Source organism: Myiozetetes cayanensis, unplaced genomic scaffold, assembly GCF_022539395.1.
Source record: "Myiozetetes cayanensis isolate MyiCay16 unplaced genomic scaffold, myiCay2020 scf17, whole genome shotgun sequence".
Classification (NCBI taxonomy): domain Eukaryota; kingdom Metazoa; phylum Chordata; class Aves; order Passeriformes; family Tyrannidae; genus Myiozetetes; species Myiozetetes cayanensis.
Window position 1 is genome coordinate 12,174,412 of NW_026087378.1, and position 20,347 is coordinate 12,194,758.

The 20,347-nt window shown below is 43.6% G+C and overlaps 1 protein-coding gene across 7 annotated transcripts in view; it reads left to right on the forward strand.

Moving 5' to 3' along the window:
* The first annotated feature begins 5,387 nt into the window (after positions 1-5,387).
* The window catches only part of FAM13B (family with sequence similarity 13 member B), a 44,002-nt gene continuing 29,042 nt past the window's right edge, over positions 5,388-20,347 (forward strand). For 2 of the 7 annotated variants that reach the window (XM_050311894.1, XM_050311899.1), the window contains exons 1-5: positions 5,389-5,684; positions 15,350-15,516; positions 16,488-16,678; positions 17,150-17,362; positions 20,021-20,198. In XM_050311894.1, the coding sequence (XP_050167851.1) occupies positions 16,522-16,678; positions 17,150-17,362; positions 20,021-20,198 (548 nt within the window). In that variant the 5' untranslated portion in view covers positions 5,389-5,684; positions 15,350-15,516; positions 16,488-16,521. Of the gene's footprint in view, positions 5,685-9,759; positions 9,917-15,349; positions 15,517-16,487; positions 16,679-17,149; positions 17,363-20,020; positions 20,199-20,347 lie in introns of those variants that run through there. The other 5 variants (XM_050311898.1, XM_050311901.1, XM_050311900.1 and 2 more) reach the window with 4 other exon arrangements.

Sequence of the window (20,347 nt, forward strand, 5' to 3'; positions counted from 1 at the left end):
AGACAAATTGTGCGAACGTGAACCGTGGCCTCGCCTCAGCCCGAGGTGAAAGCACCACAGCAGCTGGAGCACAGATCCCTGGGAGTGCAAAGACCGGGAATTCCGAAGGGATGGGGACATTCAAGCTTTAATTCCAGCTCACTTTTAAGTGGGGACAATCTGTAGGGCATGAGCTCGCACATGCAGAGCCCAGGCTGGTGAATGCGGAGAAAAGCAAAATAGGAAGTAAAAAAATGCAATATTGCAATTTTGGCTTGCCTGGTGCATACACTGAGTGATTTTTCCCTTTGGATGAATACAAGCTTGCATAAAATTCAAATAACTCAGCTGTCTGCAGATGGGGGGGGGAAGTGTGGGAAGGGGAACAGACGGAAGGAAATGGAACTGAGAAGACTGAATTAACCTTTCGATGTCTTGAATTTCAAGAAGGGAAGAATTATCTCCTGTTAAGTCTGCAACCATGCAATTAAAATATGAACAAGCCTTAAAAGCCACATTTGACCCATATTCCCAGATTTCTACTTTAAAGAAAGACAGATCTCCCAAAACCAAGATTCAGATCCAAAAAGTATTCAAAGGCAGGGGGAAAAAAAAAATCTCATGCTGTAAATGTTTATTTTAATCACAGAACTCTAGTAGAAAAATGAGTAAAAATGTCTGACATTTACGCAGAACATGTGCCTTTGATACTGAATTCAGTTTTTAAAAATCCTTACGTATGTGTGTCTAGTAATGGCTGACAGCCTTTGAAAAGATGAATGGTCTTCTCTGGGTTGGAGTTTCTGTTTCTATAAAATAGATTTTTTTAACTGTCTGCCTGAGGGTTGAGAAGCCTCATTCGTTAATTTAAAAATGGCCTTTGATTCTTAGGTGCCCTTTTTGGATGCTGTGAGGCAGAAGAACTGGATGCTTGCTGATTCCAGAGCCTCCGTGGAGGGTTATGGATGTCCAGCAAGGCCAAGTCTCATGTGCTGGGCACCCTGAAACAAAACGTGTGTTAGAAAATTTTGTAATGCTGGAAAAGAGGAACAAAGTAAAGCTCAGCTTGGGGAAATGTCTCTGTTTCTGGATTAAATATGCAGGAAAGGAAAGCACTTTGCAGAGCAACCAGCTGGAAAGTGTTACTGTTTGCTGATTCTTCTTCGGTGTTGAAAGGATTCACGTTTATCAGTATATTTTTGCAAGAGACAATAGGATCTATTCAAGAGAAAAATTGTGCACTTCCAAGTTCAGGAGAGTGCATCAAACAATGTAGAGGTGAACAATTAAAACCAAAAGCAAATACTTTGCTGACATACAGATAGTTTCCCCCCCAAGTGAAAGCTATTTGGCATATAATACACGGGTATTGCAGCCGTGTCTTGTTTGGCTGCACATCAGATTCCTATTTGCTCCTAGTAAGATAATAACCCAGTGTGAAGGTAAGGAATTGCATGGCAGGCTATCAGACTCCCAAGGATTGGATTTGGATTGCAAAGCTGATTTAAGTTTTGGAGTATTTTAGCTCAGTTTGTACCGAGCCTTGTACAGCAGTGAGCACAGTTGGGATAGGAATATCTTTCTTTAATTTGCTTCAGTTTGTCATGAGGAGTAAGGCAGGGCTGTTGCTGGAACTAGACTTAATTGGAAGCTGAAGTATTCAGAGAATATTTATTCTGAAGTCATACTTCTGAATACATGGGGGATACATGAGGGAATTATGGCTCCAGTTCTTCTATGACATATACTGGTAATAATGATTTGTGGTCATGAATGGCTTTTCCTGGAAAAAAGGGAATTACACTGGTAATCATTTCAGATCTACTAAGTTACTTGGTGAGCATTTAGCAGGACAATCTCTGCAAAACTTTTAGGCTGAGCAGTTTAGCTGGACTTGTAAGAAAACACACTGAGCTACAGGACTGGCTCACCCTTTGTGGTGTGGCTGTGGACAGGGATTCACCGAGGAGACAGGGATGCCAGAGTGGGGATGCCGTGGCACTCTGGCTCTTTACCCTTGGCAGGTGGATCTGCCAAGCTCCTGGAGCTGTGCAGCAGCTGGGGAACGGGTCCTGCTGCTCAGGAGCAGCCCCACACTGGGCCCTTGTCCCTGCACTGTCATATGGGTGACATGTGGGTGACAGTGTCACGTGGTGTCACTGCAGCCACGCGCCTGCACAACCCCTGCTCGTGCTGGGGCTGCTCTGGACACACCTGTGAGTTTGGGAGAGGGTAAATGAACTGTGAGCTCCACTGTGTGCACAGCACCAAAGAGGGAGAATTGCAAAAAACTGCCATCAAATTGAAGCTGTGCCTGAGATAGTGGGAAATGGATGGAGGCAGCTCATGGACGTTGCTCCATTGCAATGTTTAGCAGTGATCTGAGAGGCAGGTGCCTTCAACAGCTGTATTTTGGGAGTGTAACCATGCAGCCACTCATTAAGTTGTTGCCTCTGTTCCCTCTGTATTTACTATCTCAGAAGAAGTGGCTAAAGCACCAAAGAGAGACCAGGAGGGTAAAAGGTGCAAGACTTACAAAGAGCCTTCCACAGCTTCCCTTAAATGGCAGGGGAGGTGTTGATCTCCTCTCTCTAGTGACCAGTCATAGAAGCTCGGGAAAGAATGAAGTTGTGTCAGGGAAAGTTCAGGTTAGACTTTAGGAAAAAGTGATTTGCCGTGGGGGTGGTTGGTCACTGAAACAGGTTCATCAAGGAAGTGGTCACAGAGGCAAGTCCGAGTTCAGGGAGTTTCTGGACAGTGCTCTTGGTCACACGGTTTAGTTTTAGGTAGCCCTGCGAGGAGCACTGAGTTGGACCCCATTATCCTTAGGGGTCCCTTCCAGCTTGAGATATTCTATGACTCTGTGACTCCCAGGTTGTCCTCGACCTTTCAGAGACAGACAGAGAGCACACAAAGTGAGCAGAGAAGCCTCAAATGGCAGCCTGGGACTGCACATGTCTGCCCCCTACAAGGAGCACTGGAAGCCTTTGAAAGGAGGGGGATAAGCTGGCATGAAATGCCGAACTCGGAGCCAGTTCAGGGGAGGGAAGACACTGTCTTGGACTCCAAACCAGCAGGCAGGTGCTGTGCAGTGCCTGCCTACCTGCCTGCCTCTGCTGCCTGTCTCCTCTCGCCACGTGTGCTTTCTGTGTCAGGTTTCTTGCAGTTTTACTGCTGTCAACTGGCCAACGTGTCTGCTGAAGAGCCAGCTGGAGTCCGCTCTCCCCCATGTTTCATCAACAAAATTGCCAGCTTGTTCTGATTCAGTATCTTTATTGTTGTTGATGAGGCTAAATGAATCAGAAAGAACCCAGCGATGTATACAAAATACAAATTCGGAAACCTCATCCTGAGGCGAGGAGATTTTATTAGCGGTTCAAGTGGAGGAGTCTGCTGTGGAAGCAGACGAGACAGCACACAGAGACCTCCTGAGAGGCCACTTCCCCCGACCCTACACATTTTATTGCTTTTGCGTGCTACCTCCTAATGACACCAAATCTTGCAGCAGGAAAATAAGAGTTTTAGATCTGATTAAACCCTGCCTAATTTACTGTGGGATTGTGACTCTCCCTTCTTTGGATTCTCAATGTAAAACCTCCTAATGAGCCCTATAAATGTATCTCTTAGATAAAATTCAGAATCCATGTTGGAAAACCTGAAACAAAACCCTCCCAGCTATTGAAAATAGAGAGGTTTCAATTAATCCCATCCTAGCCGTATAATTTTTTTTCCCTTTCATATATTCTTTGTCAGTTTTTCTGTCTCTTTTCCTGAGAGGATTTTTCCTAACTAAATCCAAGTTTCCTTAAACGCCTTATTAAACCCACCACCTATGGCTGCTGGCACTGCATGACAGAAAAAGCTGTTGTAGTTTCAGCATGGCATGTGGGAACCACAGACTGCCAGGCACGGGTTTTAACACTTCGGGTGTAAGCTTGCATCTCCTCACTAACTTATGCTAACTTACTTTAAGGGTGCTAAATTTTCTGTTTCAAAATGCTTTAGCTCTTTGTCAAAGGGCACTTCGTTGCTTCTGGCGCACTCACACCCGGGGAACGTTTGGGAGTGATGGCTCCTGACGCTTCAATTCAGAAAATTTGCGGGAAATATTTTAATATGCTTGTGGGGAAGGGAAAATTAGAATCACAGAATCAGTGAGGTTGGAAAAGACCTCTGAGATCATTCAGTCCAACCCATGACCGAACAAGGCCATGGCACCGAGTGTCACGTCCAGTCTTTGCTTGAACACCTCCAGGGATGGTGACTCCACCACCTCCCTGGGCAGCCCTTTCCAATGTCTAATTGCCCTTTCTATGAGGAAATTCTTTCTAATATCCAACCAAAGCTAGTGGGGTACGAGCCTCCACAGTGACACTACTGGCCGTGGTCCCTCTCTGGTCACCGCAGGACAAAGGACATAGATTTAAGCTGTGCCCAGAGAGGCTTAGGTTGGACATTAGAAAGAATTTCTTTGCAGAAAGGCTGATCAGACACTGGAATGGGCTGCCCAGGGAGGTGTTTAAGGAAAGACTGGACATGATGCTCAGTGCCATGGTCTGGCTGACACGGTGGTGGCGTTGGGTCATAGGTTGGACTCGATGATCATCCTGGCCCGGATCAGGAATAGTGTGTCCAGCAGGACCAGCGATTCCTCCCCTGTGCTTGGCACTGGTGAGGCCGCACCTCGAGTGCTGTGTCCAGTTCTGGGTCCCTCAGTTCAAGAAGGACCTGGACGGGCTGGAACGTGCCCAGAGAAGGACAACAAGGCTGGGGAAGGGACTGGAGCAGAGTCCTATGAGGAGAGGCTGAGGGAGCTGGGGGTGCTGAGCCTGGAGAAGAGGAGGCTCAGGGGAGACCTCATCACTCTCTACAACTCCCTGAAGGGAGGGTGTAGCCACGTGGGCGTCGGGCTCTTCTGCCAGCAATAGAACAAGAGGGCACGGCCTTAAACTGCACCAGGGGAGGTTTAGGTTGGGCATGAGGAAGAAGTTCTTTAGAGAGAGAGCGATCAGACATTGGAATGGGCTGAGGTATTCAGGGAGACACTGCATGTGGCACTGAGTGCCGCGGTCCGGTAGGCAAGGTGGTGTTGGGTTGACGATCTCAGGAGATCATTTCCAAGCCTGGGTGACTCTGCGATCTCGGGGCGTGTTTTCCAGGCTCATCGACCCCGTGCGGGGCGAGGACGGGACAAAAAAAAAAAAAACCCCCCACACCAATTTCGATCCTCCCGTTCCCGCCCCGCCCGCGGGCGCCGCCGCCTCCCCCTCAGGGCGCGATTCCCGCCCCTCGGCCCCGCCCCGCGGCACGTGACCCCGGGGAGAGGAGGGGGGGGCGAGCCGGGGGGGTGTGCGCGCTCTGCACCTGTCAGTCAGCGCGTCACTTCCGGCCGTGGCCGCCGCTGCCGTCGGGGACCCCCCGGTCGCGGTCGGGGCTCGGAGCCGCGCGGAGCGCACGGACGGAGCCCGGGCCGGCAGCGCCGCGGCCGCCACGACCACCACGACACAGCGGCCTGGGGGGGGTCGGAGAGCCGCGGCGACCGCAGAGAGAGGGGGAGAGCCGGGACGGGCGCGAGGAAGGGCTGCGAGCGGCGCGGAGCGGAGCGGGCAGGGCAGAGGCCCCGCGGCGGCCCCCGGGGTAGGAAGGGGCGGAGGGCGCTGCCGGCGCTGCCGCGGACGGCGGGGAGGGCGAGTCACCCGGCAACGGTGAGGGGCGCGCGGCGCATGCGCGGGGCGGGCGGGCGGGTGGGGGGTGCCCGCGCTCGGGCGGGTCCGGTGTCGCCTCAGCGCGTCGGGAACCTTCTGGCTCCGGCAGAACCTTCTGGCTCCGGCAGAACCTTCTGGCTCCGGCAGAACCTTCTGGCTCCGGCAGCGCCGCCCGCCCGGGCCGAGCTGTCAGCGCCGGGAGCCTCCTCTGCTCCCCCAGGAGCTGCCTGCCCTGCCCGGCCCGGCCCCTCCTCCCGCGGGTCACCCGTGCCCCCTGCGAGGGGGCTCCGGCCCCGCGGCTCCTCAGCCAAGTTGCTTCCAGAAGTTCAAAAGGGAGGGCAGGCACGGAGTTATCAACGCCGGCTGGGCTGAACGCAGGCTGTGCCCAGGATGCATCATCCGAGGGGGCTGCCGGTGTGGGGCTCCATTGTTCGTGGAAGCTCCTTAGGGAGGCCGAAACATCCCAGGGTTTCCTGCTGTCAGAAAGTTGCTGTCCCAGGGTTAAGGTGCTCCTTTCCAGGTTTGGGAAAAAAAAACAACAAACCAGACACTAAAACCTGCCATCACACAACCTCAACACCAGGTTTTAGTGCTCAGCTTTCTCATTCTCAAGTCTGGCTGCATTTTAATAAATTTTCACAAAATTTCGTGCTGCTGTCGAGCTCGAGGTGGGGAAAAGAGGTAACAAATGAAGAAGTAAATGCCACCTAATGACTCTTGCCTGTTTAAAAGAAAAGAAAGTGAATATATCAGAACCTACACGGTTGTTTATTTTTTTTTTCTGGCGTGTTTTCCTGAGTGTCCTCAGGGATGGAATTGTTAGTATGTGACTTTGGAAGAAATTGCTAAACTAGATTAGCATTTAGGTTTGAAGTTTTTCTGTCTTCCATTCAGTTTAACTTGCCAGCATAAAAGGAGTAAAAAGCTGGGTTGTTGGCCTATATTGTAAGCAATTTAGCTATTTTGTTTGTTTTCTTTTCCTTGTAACTGCTCATTACTAGTAAATTGCTTTAAATATTCTTTGTTGCATAGATTCGAAGGCATTTAGAATCTTTTTTAATCTGCTTTGTCTGTATTTTGTGCGTTGTGCAGCACCATAGGGATCCTTTCCTTGCCTTGACAATGTTACAATAAGGAATCAAATACCTCAGTGTTTTGAAAGCATCAGACTGGAAAGTTACTGTATTATTTGAGAAAAATCAATCAAGCAGAGTGTTCCGTGGTTGCATTTGAAGGAGCTGACTCGGAGGAGCTCCGGGTTAACTTTCTAAATGCCTGCAGATTTTGACATGGACAGTGTGTCGAAAAGTCTGAGTTCGGCAAATGAGAGTTGTTATCTGCTCAGTCCTGGGCTCGTGCTGCTTGTAACACTGGAGGATCTTCTCCCAGCTCGTTAAAAGACTCCCCATTTGCCCGAGACCTGTGCGAGCAGCGAGGCTTTCCTGACATTGCTTTCCAGTGCCCATAAGGGCTCGTTTGCAAAGGCAGGTGAGGCTGCAGAAACATTCCTTGCCTTTGGAACAGGCATCAGTGTGTGCTGAGCCCCTGCTTTTTGGGGTGGTGGTTTTTTTCCTCTCTTTTTCAAATACTCGGGCTTTTGAATTGTAGCTCGGCAGTGATGCCCTTTTCTAGGAAAGTGAGGAAAATCTGCGAAGTCTTGAGGTGCTTTTTTTTCAGTTTGGATATTTTTGGGGGGGGGTGGTTCTGTTTTTTTTTTTCCCCCCATCCCCCACAAAAGAAGCTGCAGCTGTAGGGAAGAGGAAGTGATGTCGGTAAGATAATGCCTTTAAGTTGTCCTTAAATTCGGTGCATAACACCAGGTTAATTTTATCACACAGAAATCCAGTTTGGATGGGAGTGAATTGACTCCTTGCAGGGCAGTTCAGCATTTGCATCTGTAAGAACGAGAGATGGCAAACACTTTTAATTTTTTTTTCTGCATTGCAGGCCTGGTTATATATTTATTGATCATTTCAGATGTGAGGAGTAGTATTTAAGAACCAGAAAATAGCACTTTATCCAGAGCATCTGAGGAGGAGATACAGGATTGAAGGACTGTTAAGTCTTCTGTGAAGGGCTGTGAAAGAGGGAGGTTTGTTACTTGTCATGCAGTTTGTAAAGTGATGGCTCTATCAGTTTTTCAACAGAGAGCTTGTATGTCTCGTGTCAAAATTGGATTCAGGCAGAGAATACAAGAATTTTACGTTGCTCTGTGAAAAGTTAGTAAAATTGAGCCATTCAGTTTTGAGTTTCTTGCTGACTGTTATTTTCTGCAAGTTATGGATTTTGCCTGCAAAATTTTTGTTTCAGAAAGACCAGCTGTCTCAAGGCTTTGGTATATTTGGATTTGTCTTCCTGGTTTTATACTGGTTTGGTAGCCAAGTGTTGGGATTTGTGAAAGTTATTTCAATTCAGGTGAATTCTGTGAATTCTTGCAGCCTAAACCATGATGTATTTGTTACTGCATCTTCTACAGGGCTTTTTTTTTTTTTTAAAGTCTTTAAAACATAGTTTAGAGGGTGATTATGGTGCTGAAAACCTTGTTAGGTTTGCAATGTATGGGTGTAGTCCTTCACTACAAGAAATGGGTGATATTTTGCAGGACCATGTTGTGATTACTGTGAAAATAGTTCTATTGTGATAGTAACAAACAGTTACTCTTGTGGTCTTTCACCGGAGAACGTGTGAAATCCCGTGTATTTAAAACAAACAAACAAACAAAAACCTAAACAAAAAATAAACTGAAAGACCTTAAAATACAGATAGTTCATTATGTTTGTGTTCCAACAGCTTGTAACAAAGGCTGTGGTTGCAGAGGCTTTTTTTTTTCTATTGAGAGGTTTAAGTGGTTTTTTATTTTCTTCCCTGTCTGGACATTTGTGAGGGCGTTTGGGTGGGGCAGCTGCTGGATCTGAGCAGAGTCTCTGGTGGGAGCCCTGCATTGATTGTCCTGGGTGCAGTCTCCGAGTGGCTCCTCACGGGTCTCTTCTGTTCAGTGTTCCCTGCAGTGTGTTCAGGATTAAAATCAGTGCTCAGCTGTGCAGGATGATAATACATGGACAAAACTGAACAGGTGAGAGCTGGAATCTTACGAATGTGGTTCTTTCTTCCTTTATACTCTTTTTTTTTTTTTTTCCCTGAGTGTGTATGAAAGGTTTTCTCCTCTTTTTGCCGAACTCCACATGTAATGAAATCTTTTGTTGCCTTGGCACTCTTGTAATGTAATCAGGTTCCTTAAATTTAGTCTGCAGTGTAATTTTTAACCTTATGATTTCTGGTTGTGTCTTCAAATTTGCTCATAATCAGGTTGCCACGGGAATTGGTTGTGGAGGAGAACTCAGGACCAGTTCTCTTTTTTTTTTTTTAATTTCTTTTGTTTTTGGTTTCCCCTTCTTTCCCTGCAATTCCAAGAGTCACTGGTACAGAATGGAATGTGTTGCTCCTGCAGCGGGGATGCTGAGCCTGTCCTGTGTTCGGGTGGCACGTGCTGGTGGCTGTGACTCAGGCAGTGTTTTCCTAGGGAATGGGCTGTGTAATCGTTTTGTAATCTGCTGAGCTCCAGCCCTGCGTTTCTGCTTACCTGTGTGTCAGGGGGCAAAACGAGCTGATGATAAAAGTATGTAATACGATAACTTCTGCATAATGAATCAAGCGCATTATATATTTATAGTTTGCTTTTTCGGTGCCTCTGAGGGAGCTCGACTTGTGTTCCCAAGTCTGTTTTCACAGCAGTGTCAGTTGTTAAACTGCTTTGGTTTTATAACACGAACCTCTCCCGTTGCAGGGTTTTACTGATCATTTCCTCCTGCCTGGTACCTTTCTGTACTCTCACAGTGCCCTGAAGTTCTGTATTATCTGATGCACAGACAATTATCCCTGGGTGGTTTCTGGAGCAGAGCTTTACATTGGAGGGGGGCGGGTGGCGAGTAGGATGACGATAATTAGCTGTTACCCAAGATACAAAAGCCTTTTTATTTATTAACTACTGTTGTTAAGAACGTGATGGGATCTGCGCGAGCAGGAAGTTCCTTTCTCATTCTGCACATGTGCATCGGCAGCAGCAGATGAGAGCAAATCTGGCCGTGTGTGCTGGTGGGTGTGAGGCACTGAGCAAACATCGACTTTTCTCTGGTATCGCTGGTGGTTGGATTTCATTCCTCTTGCTACAATAGACTTGGAGGAGGATTATGAGCTGCTGTAATGCTGCTAAAAAAGCCTCTGGATTTTATCTAGTAAGTGAATATTAAACGTTATTTTTGCATATCAGAGCCAGCTAACGTTTTAGTGATCCCTCAGCTTATTCTTTGAGAATGTAGAGTTGTTTTACACTGTTTGGGATACTTAAGTCAGTCACTGTATATTTAGGTTTCACTAATAAATAGCATCTACCTGTCAATGAAGATCTGTTTTTGATGGGCTTATTTACAGACAGAGAGATCAGGTGTTGTCAGCTGAAAATGTAGACTAAACTATACTGATTGGAAAATAAATAGTAATCAGTATTGTGGTTTCTTGGCTTGTAAATTCAAAAACCAAGAAAATCCAAAATTCTTTTAGTTTTACTAATATATTTTCCAGAGGAGCTTTGATGAGGTGTTCTGTTGCTTTCTTCCATGCTAAGGACATGAAGGCATAATTTAAATTGTTCTAATTTGTAAATTAGAAGGCTTGCTAGTGCATTTCCAGGAAACAAAATTGCATTATAATTGCATCCTCCTAAATCTTAGGTTGTATTTTTTTGTGCTTCCATTTGCTGTGTGAGTATAACCAGTATTTTGTCAGTGGGGTGGTTTTTGAGGCAGTCTCAGAAGTGCTGGTGGCGAACGATGGAGAATTTCTGCTGATGGAGTTGAGGTTTAGTGTGTGTGAGTGCTCATGTGAAGGCACATACTAGGCAAGTAGTTAATTAATTAAAGAGCTGGTGTTCATGCTTCTGCTGACTCCTTTTGTGATTGTGTGCAAAACTGCAACGAGCTTGTTCCCTTCTGATTCCCATTTAACCAGAAAGCAAACAGGGCAGTGAAGAGCCAGTGGCTGATGAGAAACGAAGGGAGCAGGGAGGCACATCTGCTTGAGAAGGCTTTTATTCCAGCATGGTTTCCTTCAGCACTGCAACTTAAATTCTGCAGTTATACTTAATTTCAAACGTTTTGCCTTTGTGGGGATGGGGATTGTACCCTTAAGACCAGCTTATTAAATTTAAAGTAATAACTGAGCCCAGTTGTCTGATTTACCAGTCCAGACTTGTGCCTGAAATACCTCTCCATAGCTGATTTCACTGGCAGTCAAAAGGAGGAAATCTTGCTTTAAGAATCTGTTTTAAGCTAATCTTGCTGAGTTTACAACTTTTATTTTAAATGATTTTTTGTTTTGGACTATTCAAATTATTAATGACTACTTATGTGTGATTGTTCTTTTTCCGTGGAGAATGCTTGAATATGAACAGAACACTTGCACAGCTCTGCTTGCTTTCAGCTGTGCTCTTGAGACAATTATTGTTTGTCCTTTTCTGTGTCCTGGGTTTGTGGTACTGTTCAGATGAGCAAAAGCTCATCCTTTGGGAATGCCCCAAACATTTCAGAACACAAATGGCATAAAAATCAGTCAGCGTCGATTGTTACAATCGTGACCTAAAATGACCAAAAAAAAAAATTAGTTTCCTTTTATCTCGACCAAACTTAAAAGCAAGGAGAAGAGCTCTGGTTGCTATTTTTTTAAAACCTAAATGAAACAGTGTGTGGTGCAGCAGTAGCCAAATGGTTTGTGTGTTCCACACTGAGCTGGTCCACAAAAGTTGCCTGGGGAAACCTCACACCCCTCAGCTGGCTCTGCGTGATGTCATGACGTGGGGAGAGTTTCTGCCATTCCAACTTGGAATTTCTGTCAGAAGTTTTTGCCCATCATGTAGAAAGTCGGGAAATCTGGTACAACTTTGAACATTTCAAAGTTAGCAAAAAAGAAAAAAAAAAAGAATTCTTTATTTTCCTGTAACCGTAAGTTTGCATCCGGGAGGACGTCATGGATTTTGTCTGGTTGTAAGTCGTATAAGTAACATAATGTAGCATTTATCGAATATAAAGTAAGGAACTTAAAACTTTAAGACACTTGATGGCTTTTGTGGAATTTTATTTGTAAATAAACCTCCCTGTGTTGCAGCAAAGGAGCATTGATCCTCTCTGTGCTGGAGGATGTGTACGTGACCTTTTAGGGCTCGTGGGTGGCTCACAGGGTCACAGCACTGCAAGCTCAAAAAGCCAAAAAACTTGAGGTGAATTTCCTGAGCAACAAGGACAGGCTGTTTTCTTACCCTATGACACTTTTTTCCTGTCTAAAAATCTTATATTTAGTGGTACCAAAAAAAAAATCACTGGCAATGTCTGCTAATGCCATGAAATAAATTATTAAAGCAGAGCAGAGCAGCAGTCACTGTTAGCTTTGGGTTTGGCTTCAGAGACAATATGAATTTCTTGCTAGATAAAACAAGCAAATGAAAGAATTGCTTGAATAGCTGAGACTTGTGGCAGAAATTCTACAGGCAGAATGAATGTTTTCATTCCTATGGTCTCAGTTCGCAGCCTTCCTTTGTTTATTTGTACTTGTTGCTTCATTCCTTTGTTTTAAGGAAAGGTGGTGGAACCCTGAGGACTTTAATTTGTGTTATTTGTAGGTCAATCAGTAATGTAAAAGCTGAACTAAATGTAAGTCTAAATTTTCCTGTGTATTCCTCAAATATGAAAGGTTAGCCGGCTGTGCTGTGTTTTCTTTAGTGGCATTTCGTGTGTGGGTGTGAATACTTCTTTAATTGCCAAGATAAGTGAATGCTATTATGATGGCAAAACGAAGCTCATGGTGCTGTTTTCCCAGCAGACTCTGAAGAACTTGCCTTAATAAAAAAGCCAAAACAAAGCAAAGTTTTTTTAATAATGTGTGAGCACTAAAATTCTCACTACAGAACAAAACTGTGTTTTACCCTCATTTAAGATGCCTGGCCTCAACATGTTGCAAAAGGACATAGCATGGGTTTTTTTCAGCCTCTTGTAAATGAATGAACTTGCAGTATAATATGTGGTCATCATAAGATGTATTTTTAGTTTTCTGTATTTAAATTCTGTAGAACATGATTGTAGCTTAGGGATGTTTTAAAATATTTGTAGTAACGAGGAGGGGAAGTAGATTGAGAAAGGTGCAACCAGAATATTTACAATAAAACACCACCTATTTGGTTTTCTTTTTTTTTTTTTCCTTGATAATTCTTGTGGAGCATTTAGCCTGTGAAATTGGGAGGGGGAAGCACATGTTTGAAAGGATCAGGAAAATATGGACAAAAGTAGGAATAGCTGACTGAATGGACCAGCTCCTGTTTTCTGACTTGTTTGATCATGGCAAAAAAAAATAAAATAAAAGAAATAATAAAAAAAAATCCACAGCAATGCTTAGTATTTGTAAAAGGATCCAGAAATAATCCTGAAGGTTCCATGTCTTGTCCTGGTTTTCTTCCATGTCTGCCTGGAAGTGCTGCACTTCCTGAGTCACGGGAGGGCAAGCGGGAAAGCTTTTGATCCGTAGAAAAAGTGGAGATATAATGTTTAATTATTAACAGTTTTACAATGTTGCAAATAGCAGGAAATAAAACTTGCTGGAAGCTGAAGAACTTTCTGAGAGTTTCCAGCTTTTTCTAGACTTGGTAAATACCAGCTGCATTGTATCACAGACTGTGAAGATCCCAAAGCCTGCGTTAAAAGGGAAAAGGCGTCAATGATTTGTAAATGAATTGTTGCCTGTAATGATGTACTGGAATGTGTCTATAAGTGTGTGTGTATCTGAGAGGGTGAAAATGAGCCTTTCACTAATTCTAGGTGATGATAAGCTACATAAACGTTTGTTTAAAGTATAAGCTTGGGTTGTAAATCCGGTTTTGCTCTAACAATGAGACAACCAGGCTCTTTCAACTTCATTGTTGCTTTGCCAAGCCAGTTAAAATAGAAATCCGTATTGTTTTTTTTTTTTTTTTTTTCACGTCTCCTGAATGAAATTAATGTTCAGGCAGCCTGTTTGTCTGCAGCACCTGGTGAAAGGGGCTGAGTGAGCTGAGCAGAGTTACCTCTGCTGAGAAAGCTGCACCTCAAGAATGCCCACTTGGTGCCGAATTAGAAAGAAGTGGTTACTGCTAAATTGACCTCTTTATTAGGTTTGTTGGTTGATTATAGCAAGGCAGCCTGAAACATTGTGGCAGATCCATCAGAGGTTTTCTCCCAGCTGCCCTGAACCCCACAGTTGGCCTAGGGATGAGGTGTTCTGGTTTGCTGTGGACAGGTGGGACTTAAAAAATAGACTTTGTGCATCTTCATATTGGGATTGATTGAAAACTTACATATGTTGCCTTCCTCTTAATATACCAAAACATTCAGCAAAATGGCTGTCCAAAGCCTTCAGAAATTATAGGAGAGCCATGAATTGCAGCTGCTTCGCTCTTGGAATCTGCCACAACCTCTTAGTAACCAAGAGGACACAATATCAGATTTGAAAATGCTTGGTTAAAAAACCCCCACAAACAAACAAAAAAAGTAAAACCTGTTGATTGCAATATAACCCTTCATTTTCTGTTGCCAGCTCACCTGGAATCCTGATCTCAGCCCAGGATTCACTTGTGTGAGACATAACAGATTTACAACCTGTGTGTGATACAAGACAATAGACAGAGACAGATGACACAGAGCAGGAAAGAATATTGGTCAGCATTGCTTACATCAGTAGGCAGAGACTTTAACACATTTAAGCCTGAAATATTTCTTCCTCTGGGCCTCAGTGCAAGAAGACACCGAGCAGGTTGAAGCAAGTTAGTTTTGCCCACTAAGAGTTGCTTGAGTTTAATTAAAATAAACAGATAATGATGGGTGAGATCAAGGGGCTGAGGTGACCCTTTGATTTGGGACTTTATTTCAGCTCCACTGTGCCATGAAGCTGCAGTTTAAATTTTTGACACCACAGAAAATGATAAAGGCTGTTACTGTGGTTTGTAGCTATTTTGGGAGCTGAGAACACGAAAAATGTCCAGATAATCTGGATTATATATTAAAGGTGGCAAATATGGGGGTGGTTCTATGGAATCTGACTTGGGGGAAGTTGCTTCCTGGATCCAGATCTGATGATCTCTTGGACTTTGATCTGGCAGTTGGGACACGTAATCAGCTTCCTAGACAAGATGATCAGCACCACTGAAACTGGTTAGTTAGGACTTTGGTTTTGGTCTTGCTGTTTAAAAATGATGTACTAAATCAGTGCCTGAGATCCTTCTAAAGATTTTATAGCCATTCAATATTTTAGTATGATAGGTACCCTAAAACACTTCTGCCTAACCTACTTAGCCCTCCTTGATTCTTCGGATGAGGATTGAATGAGCCTGCAAATTATTGAATAATTGTTAAGACTTAAATGTCCCATGATAACTTTGACTTCAAGTGTGGTTAACTCCTAAGTGAAAAAAGGGGATTTGCAGTTTTGGGAGCTCTCATGAGGTGTGCTAGTGTGGTCTTTGTGCTTTTCTGTTCAGAACAAGGAGCTGATGTTTTGACAAGGAGGATTCCTCCAATGCGATGTTTAGACTTGTGACTGAGTTTAAAACTGTTGAAAACTTGACGGTCTAATAATATTTTCCTTCTTTTCAGATTAACTGCTGAAGTACTGATCGAGTTCTGCTATTCTTCAATGAGGAACTACAGGCTGATCTTTTGCCATAATCTTAAACAACCATAAATGACAAAAGAATGCTTGGTCAGTGAGGGCAGCTGGCGCAGGAAGCGTTTTTCAAACTCGGCTGTTTAAGTACTCTGAGGTAGGTTCCTTACATTATTTTCCTGGAAGAAAACCCAAAAATACAGATTTCAGGATGTCTAATCCATTAGAATTTATCCATCAGTAAACAGAGAACTTGTTTGGTGGCAGTGCTTTGACTAACAGCATGTGCTTCATGTTTGCTTTGCCGTGTCAACCTCTATGAAAGTGATTTGCTGGCATTTAAACAAGTGTGTTTTCTTTTCTTTTTATTATTTGTTTTGAAAGGACGGTGTTTTTTTCTTTGCTAGAAGAAATATTTTGGTTTTGACAGGATAACAGTTTAACTGAGTGACTTACACTGCCTCTGGTGATACCTTTGTTATCTGTCTAGATCCTTTATCAAGCAAAGACTTGCAAGTAGAACTTGAGCTTCTGCATGATAGAAGAACAGTATCACTGAGCATCTAGAAACTAGTTTTGGGGGGTTTATGTTCAGTAAAGCTTTTAATTTGATGCAGGTGTTGAAAGCTTTATTATGTAGACCAGAAAATGCCAAATATATTAAAGTTGATTGCAGTACAGTTGTGCATCAGAAAATACTTAATCATTTCGTATAACTGAAACTTGGGCTTTGGCTGTGGGAGGATCCACTGGTTTCATTTCCTGTCGAGAGGCTCTTTTGTGCTTCTGGAAGCCTGACCACTAAATACTGTTAGAAAAGGCACTGAGGAACTTGCCTCTCCCCAGGTACCTTAGAGCTTAATTAGCAAATACTGGAACTAGAATTTTCTGCATTTCCTTTGCTGTTCTCCCTGTTCTTCTCATCCCTCTGCTGAGGGTTGGACAGAACACCTCAGTGATAGCTGTGTTTGGAGTCATTTCAGAGCTGTTCCTTAGTTCAGTGAACTGATGGAGACAGACTAGAGAGTATTTGCATTGGGTAACTAAAACACTTTGTGTTACAGATCAATGTTTCAACAGCATACACTGATGTGTGGTTTTTCGGTTTTAATTCCTCTCATTTGACAGAAAAGACAGCTTTGATTTTTGGCTGCAAAAAGATATGAGGAAGAGCTCCTCCCCTTCCTTGAGTAACTGCAACTCTGTTCTTGCTAACAAAATATTTGGAATTCCACTTGATGAGCTGCAGCAAGAAGGGCAACCAGACAATGAGGTTCCATTCATAGTCCGCCATGTCGTGGACTATATTGAGGAACATGGTATGTATTACCTTGCTGTACTTTAAATAATGCAATGAACTGTTACTCTTATAGACTAGGTTGGGGGTTTTCTGAGATGTTTTTGAAGTTACTTACATTTAATTGGATGTGGATTGGATGTTTTGGGGTTTTTTTGGTGATACACAGTTGCTTTCTTTACTCCTGTTACGTTTGATTATTGCTGTTTTCTAGCCAAGAGCAATGCAGTCAGCCCAGCAGGGCACCTCCTAGGAAATGCTGTGCTTTAGGCACTGCTAACATTTACCTTGTTATTTTATTGTTAGCTGGGCATAAGAATGTGTGTGCTGGGACAAGGAACTGCTGGAAGTGCTTACAGAACTGCTGTCCAGAAAGCATTTCACTCAGGGTGGGAATCGTGCATATCTGGTTATAGGTATTTTCTTCTGACACATTTGTCCATATTGGATCTCAAAGTTTATTTCTGCAACTTTTTTTTTTTTCCCAACTCAGGGGGTCTGGAACAAGAAGGACTTTTTCAAGTCAATGGGAATGCTGAGACAGTGGAGTGGCTCCGGCAACGCTACGATAACGGAGAAGATGTGGACCTGGTTAAAGAAGCAGATGTACCCTCAGCTATCAGCCTTCTTAGATTTTTTCTTCAAGAACTTCCAGAGCCAGTTATCCCAGGCAGTTTGCACATACATTTGATGCAACTTTCTCAAGGTAATAACTATTATTGATTTGCTGGGTTTATTTTGTGATTTTTTTTTTTTAAGAGTAAAACCTGGTATTGAATTGAGATTTTTAGTGGCACCAGGATGTCTTTGGTGCTCTGTGTAATGATGTGTGCATCAGGAGGCATTCAAAGAGACCTTTTCTTAGCATAAACCCCAATAAATTGGTCTTATTTAGGAAGCTCAGTCTGGGTTCAAAGGCACAGTTCATCTGTTGTGTAGGAAAATGGTGAAGCTGCCATGCATCCTGCTGATTAGTTCTGAATGTTCCATGTTGTGTGAGAATGCTGGAACATTGGTCAAAACTACTGGAACTGAAATTTTTGGACAGTTTCCCACCACTGATGCTTTGAAAGTGCTGGGGAATGCCTTTGTTTCTCTCTTATTTCACTTACTCTGCCTATGCTTTCATGGCACTTAAGACTTCTATATACTAGAAAAGCAATCTCAAGTCTTACATTCATGTCATATTTGCTCTCCCACTGTGGATTGTTTGCAGCTTAAAATTCACTTGTAGGAGGAAAAAACCACCTGTCATCAGCATATTGTTGTTGCTAAGTATGTTTTTTCATATACTACAAATCCTTGCCCTTTCAAACTGACTCCCATATGCTGGCACAGTTATTGTCTTTACCAATTCCCAGCTTGTGTCTCTGTACCCACCCTCCTGGGTCTTTTGGCCTCTGCTGTGTTGAGTGATGCTGGAGTTGGTTCATAACTTGACTTTCACGAGCACTTGTCTTGCAGCGCTGCATCAGTCATGTCCTCAGAGGGGCCGCTCCTGGTTGTCTCCCTGCAGGAGTGTTGCTCCTTTTCCAATGTCAGCTCATACTTCTCTTCAAATGCTGGGCTTTTTTGGCTTTGTGAGGCACTCATTTTTGTTTGATTTTGTTTTCTGTTGTTGGGTTTATTCCTGATAAGAACTCCAGGGTGCTTGTGATAGTCCTGTTTGTTCAGAGTGGGAATTGGTTTGTGGGAGGAGTAGGTTCAGCAGGGTTTTCATGTGCTGGGTTTCTGTTTACCAAGTGCTAAACTGGAGCATCATCTGCAGCAGTGTGAGGCTGCTTCATTTTCCTCTCCTAAGTATCCTGCTTTCCTCGAATTGGCTTTTGGCTGTGTGATAAGACAATCACTTTCCAGAATTACATCATCAGCTGCATTTTAGGAGGAATTGCTTACACAGGTGCAGAAGGTGGTAGTAGTTGTGGATTCATATGTTAGTTCTGGACTTTTCCATCTTTAGCAGTCCTTTATATTTTGTTAGGTCAGGCTTAGTTCTTGAAACAACTTAGTGATACAACAAGGTGTGGCCTACATGCATCGTTAGGGGCTCATTCCATGCAGGTGGCTCCTCAAAGGCAGGTCATTTTGGTAATGGAAGTGTGAATTTGACCTGATTGCACAAGGTCATGTGCCCCAGGAGTGTGTTCCCTTGCTTTAGTGTCAGAGGACTTCAGGTAGAGGTAAGAAGTTTCACCTTTTAGGTCTCTGGTTGTTGTTTAGAACTTAAATTTCTGGACAGGTTGGTTAGACAGAACATGGAGTATGTGTAAGGTGGTCTGACTGTCACCTCTCTCTTGCTTCCTTTCTTTTTGAAGGTCTACATTGGGAAAGTACTTTTTAAAGTCCTTTTTTTTTTTTTTTTCCTCCTGTTCTGTTTGAAAAATAACAAGGAAATATTAATTTTATTGTGTTACTGTGTTGGGACAACTATTTTCCTGTGCCTGGTTGCCTGTGTTCAGCTGCTGTAGGTGTTGACTCTGAGCACATGAAACCCTGTGCAGTTACTTCTTGGTGTTCCTGTGCTTACACAACAGGGAATTTGCTCACTCTTTGCTTTGATATTAAGGACTAGGATATTTCAGCTCTCTCATCTAGAGAGGCAGAGTGGTGCTTCATAACCTTCAAAAATACTTTTCCCTTTCTAACTGATCTCAGCAGAGTTTTCAAGTGTCTTGAGAAAGAAGGGGCGGCCTCTTCATATCAGTTTTTCTCCCGTTTTGCTTTCCTGACGTTTCCTATAGATGGGATTTCTCAGTTAGGTACAAACAGCTGTAAACTCCTTGAACCCTGTTGCCTGTAAGGCTGCTGATGCAACACAGGAGATTTATGGGGAGACATTTTGATGAAGGGTATAGTTAAGTGGGGTGAGAAGGAAGAGGTTTTATGGTGACCCTTTTTCAGATCTGGAATTGAATCAACAAGCTTGGAGCTGAGCACGTGTGAAGATGATTGCACTGAGATGGCTTTATCAGTGAAATGTTAGAGAGGCAAGTAGAGTGGTGAGGATGGGATGTTATAAAGTGTCAAAGTAGCTTGTCTGATAGAATTTAACTGGATGGAAGTTAGCTCCCTGTCCCTGGAGCTCTCCTGCAAAGCAATTGTTACATAACACTGGTGAAACAAAAACATGGAGGAGTTTGTCCTATGAAATCAGAAACTTGAGTGTTAATTGGGGAAAATCTACTGCAAACTGCAGATTGGACTTGCAGAGGGAACATGGTGGCAATTATTGAACAAGTGCAAGTCAATTCTGACATTTTGAGCTGTGGTTTGACTGTATCAGTTGTACTTCAGAAGTAAGAAATTGTCAAAAAAGTCTGATCAGTATCAATTTGTGGCTAAAATATTTTTATTCCTTTTCCAGATTATAATAATGAAGATGAATTTGGAAGAAAGCTGAGGTTCCTCTTGCAGCAGCTTCCACCTGTTAATTACAGTTTGTTAAAGTTTCTGTGTAAATTTTTAGCTAATGTAGCATCTCATCATGAAGAAATTTGGTCAGCAAGTTCTTTAGCTGCAGTCTTTGGCCCGGATGTCTTTCAGTAAGTTAATTATAAAAGTTCATAAAGTGTTTCCATGTGAATTTGAGGGCATAGCTGTAGTTTAAAGTCATTCCTAGTCCATGAGCAGCAGTAGCAAGTCCACAGTATGGTTTTACAGTTTTTGATGGGATTTAAACAGCAACTTTTTT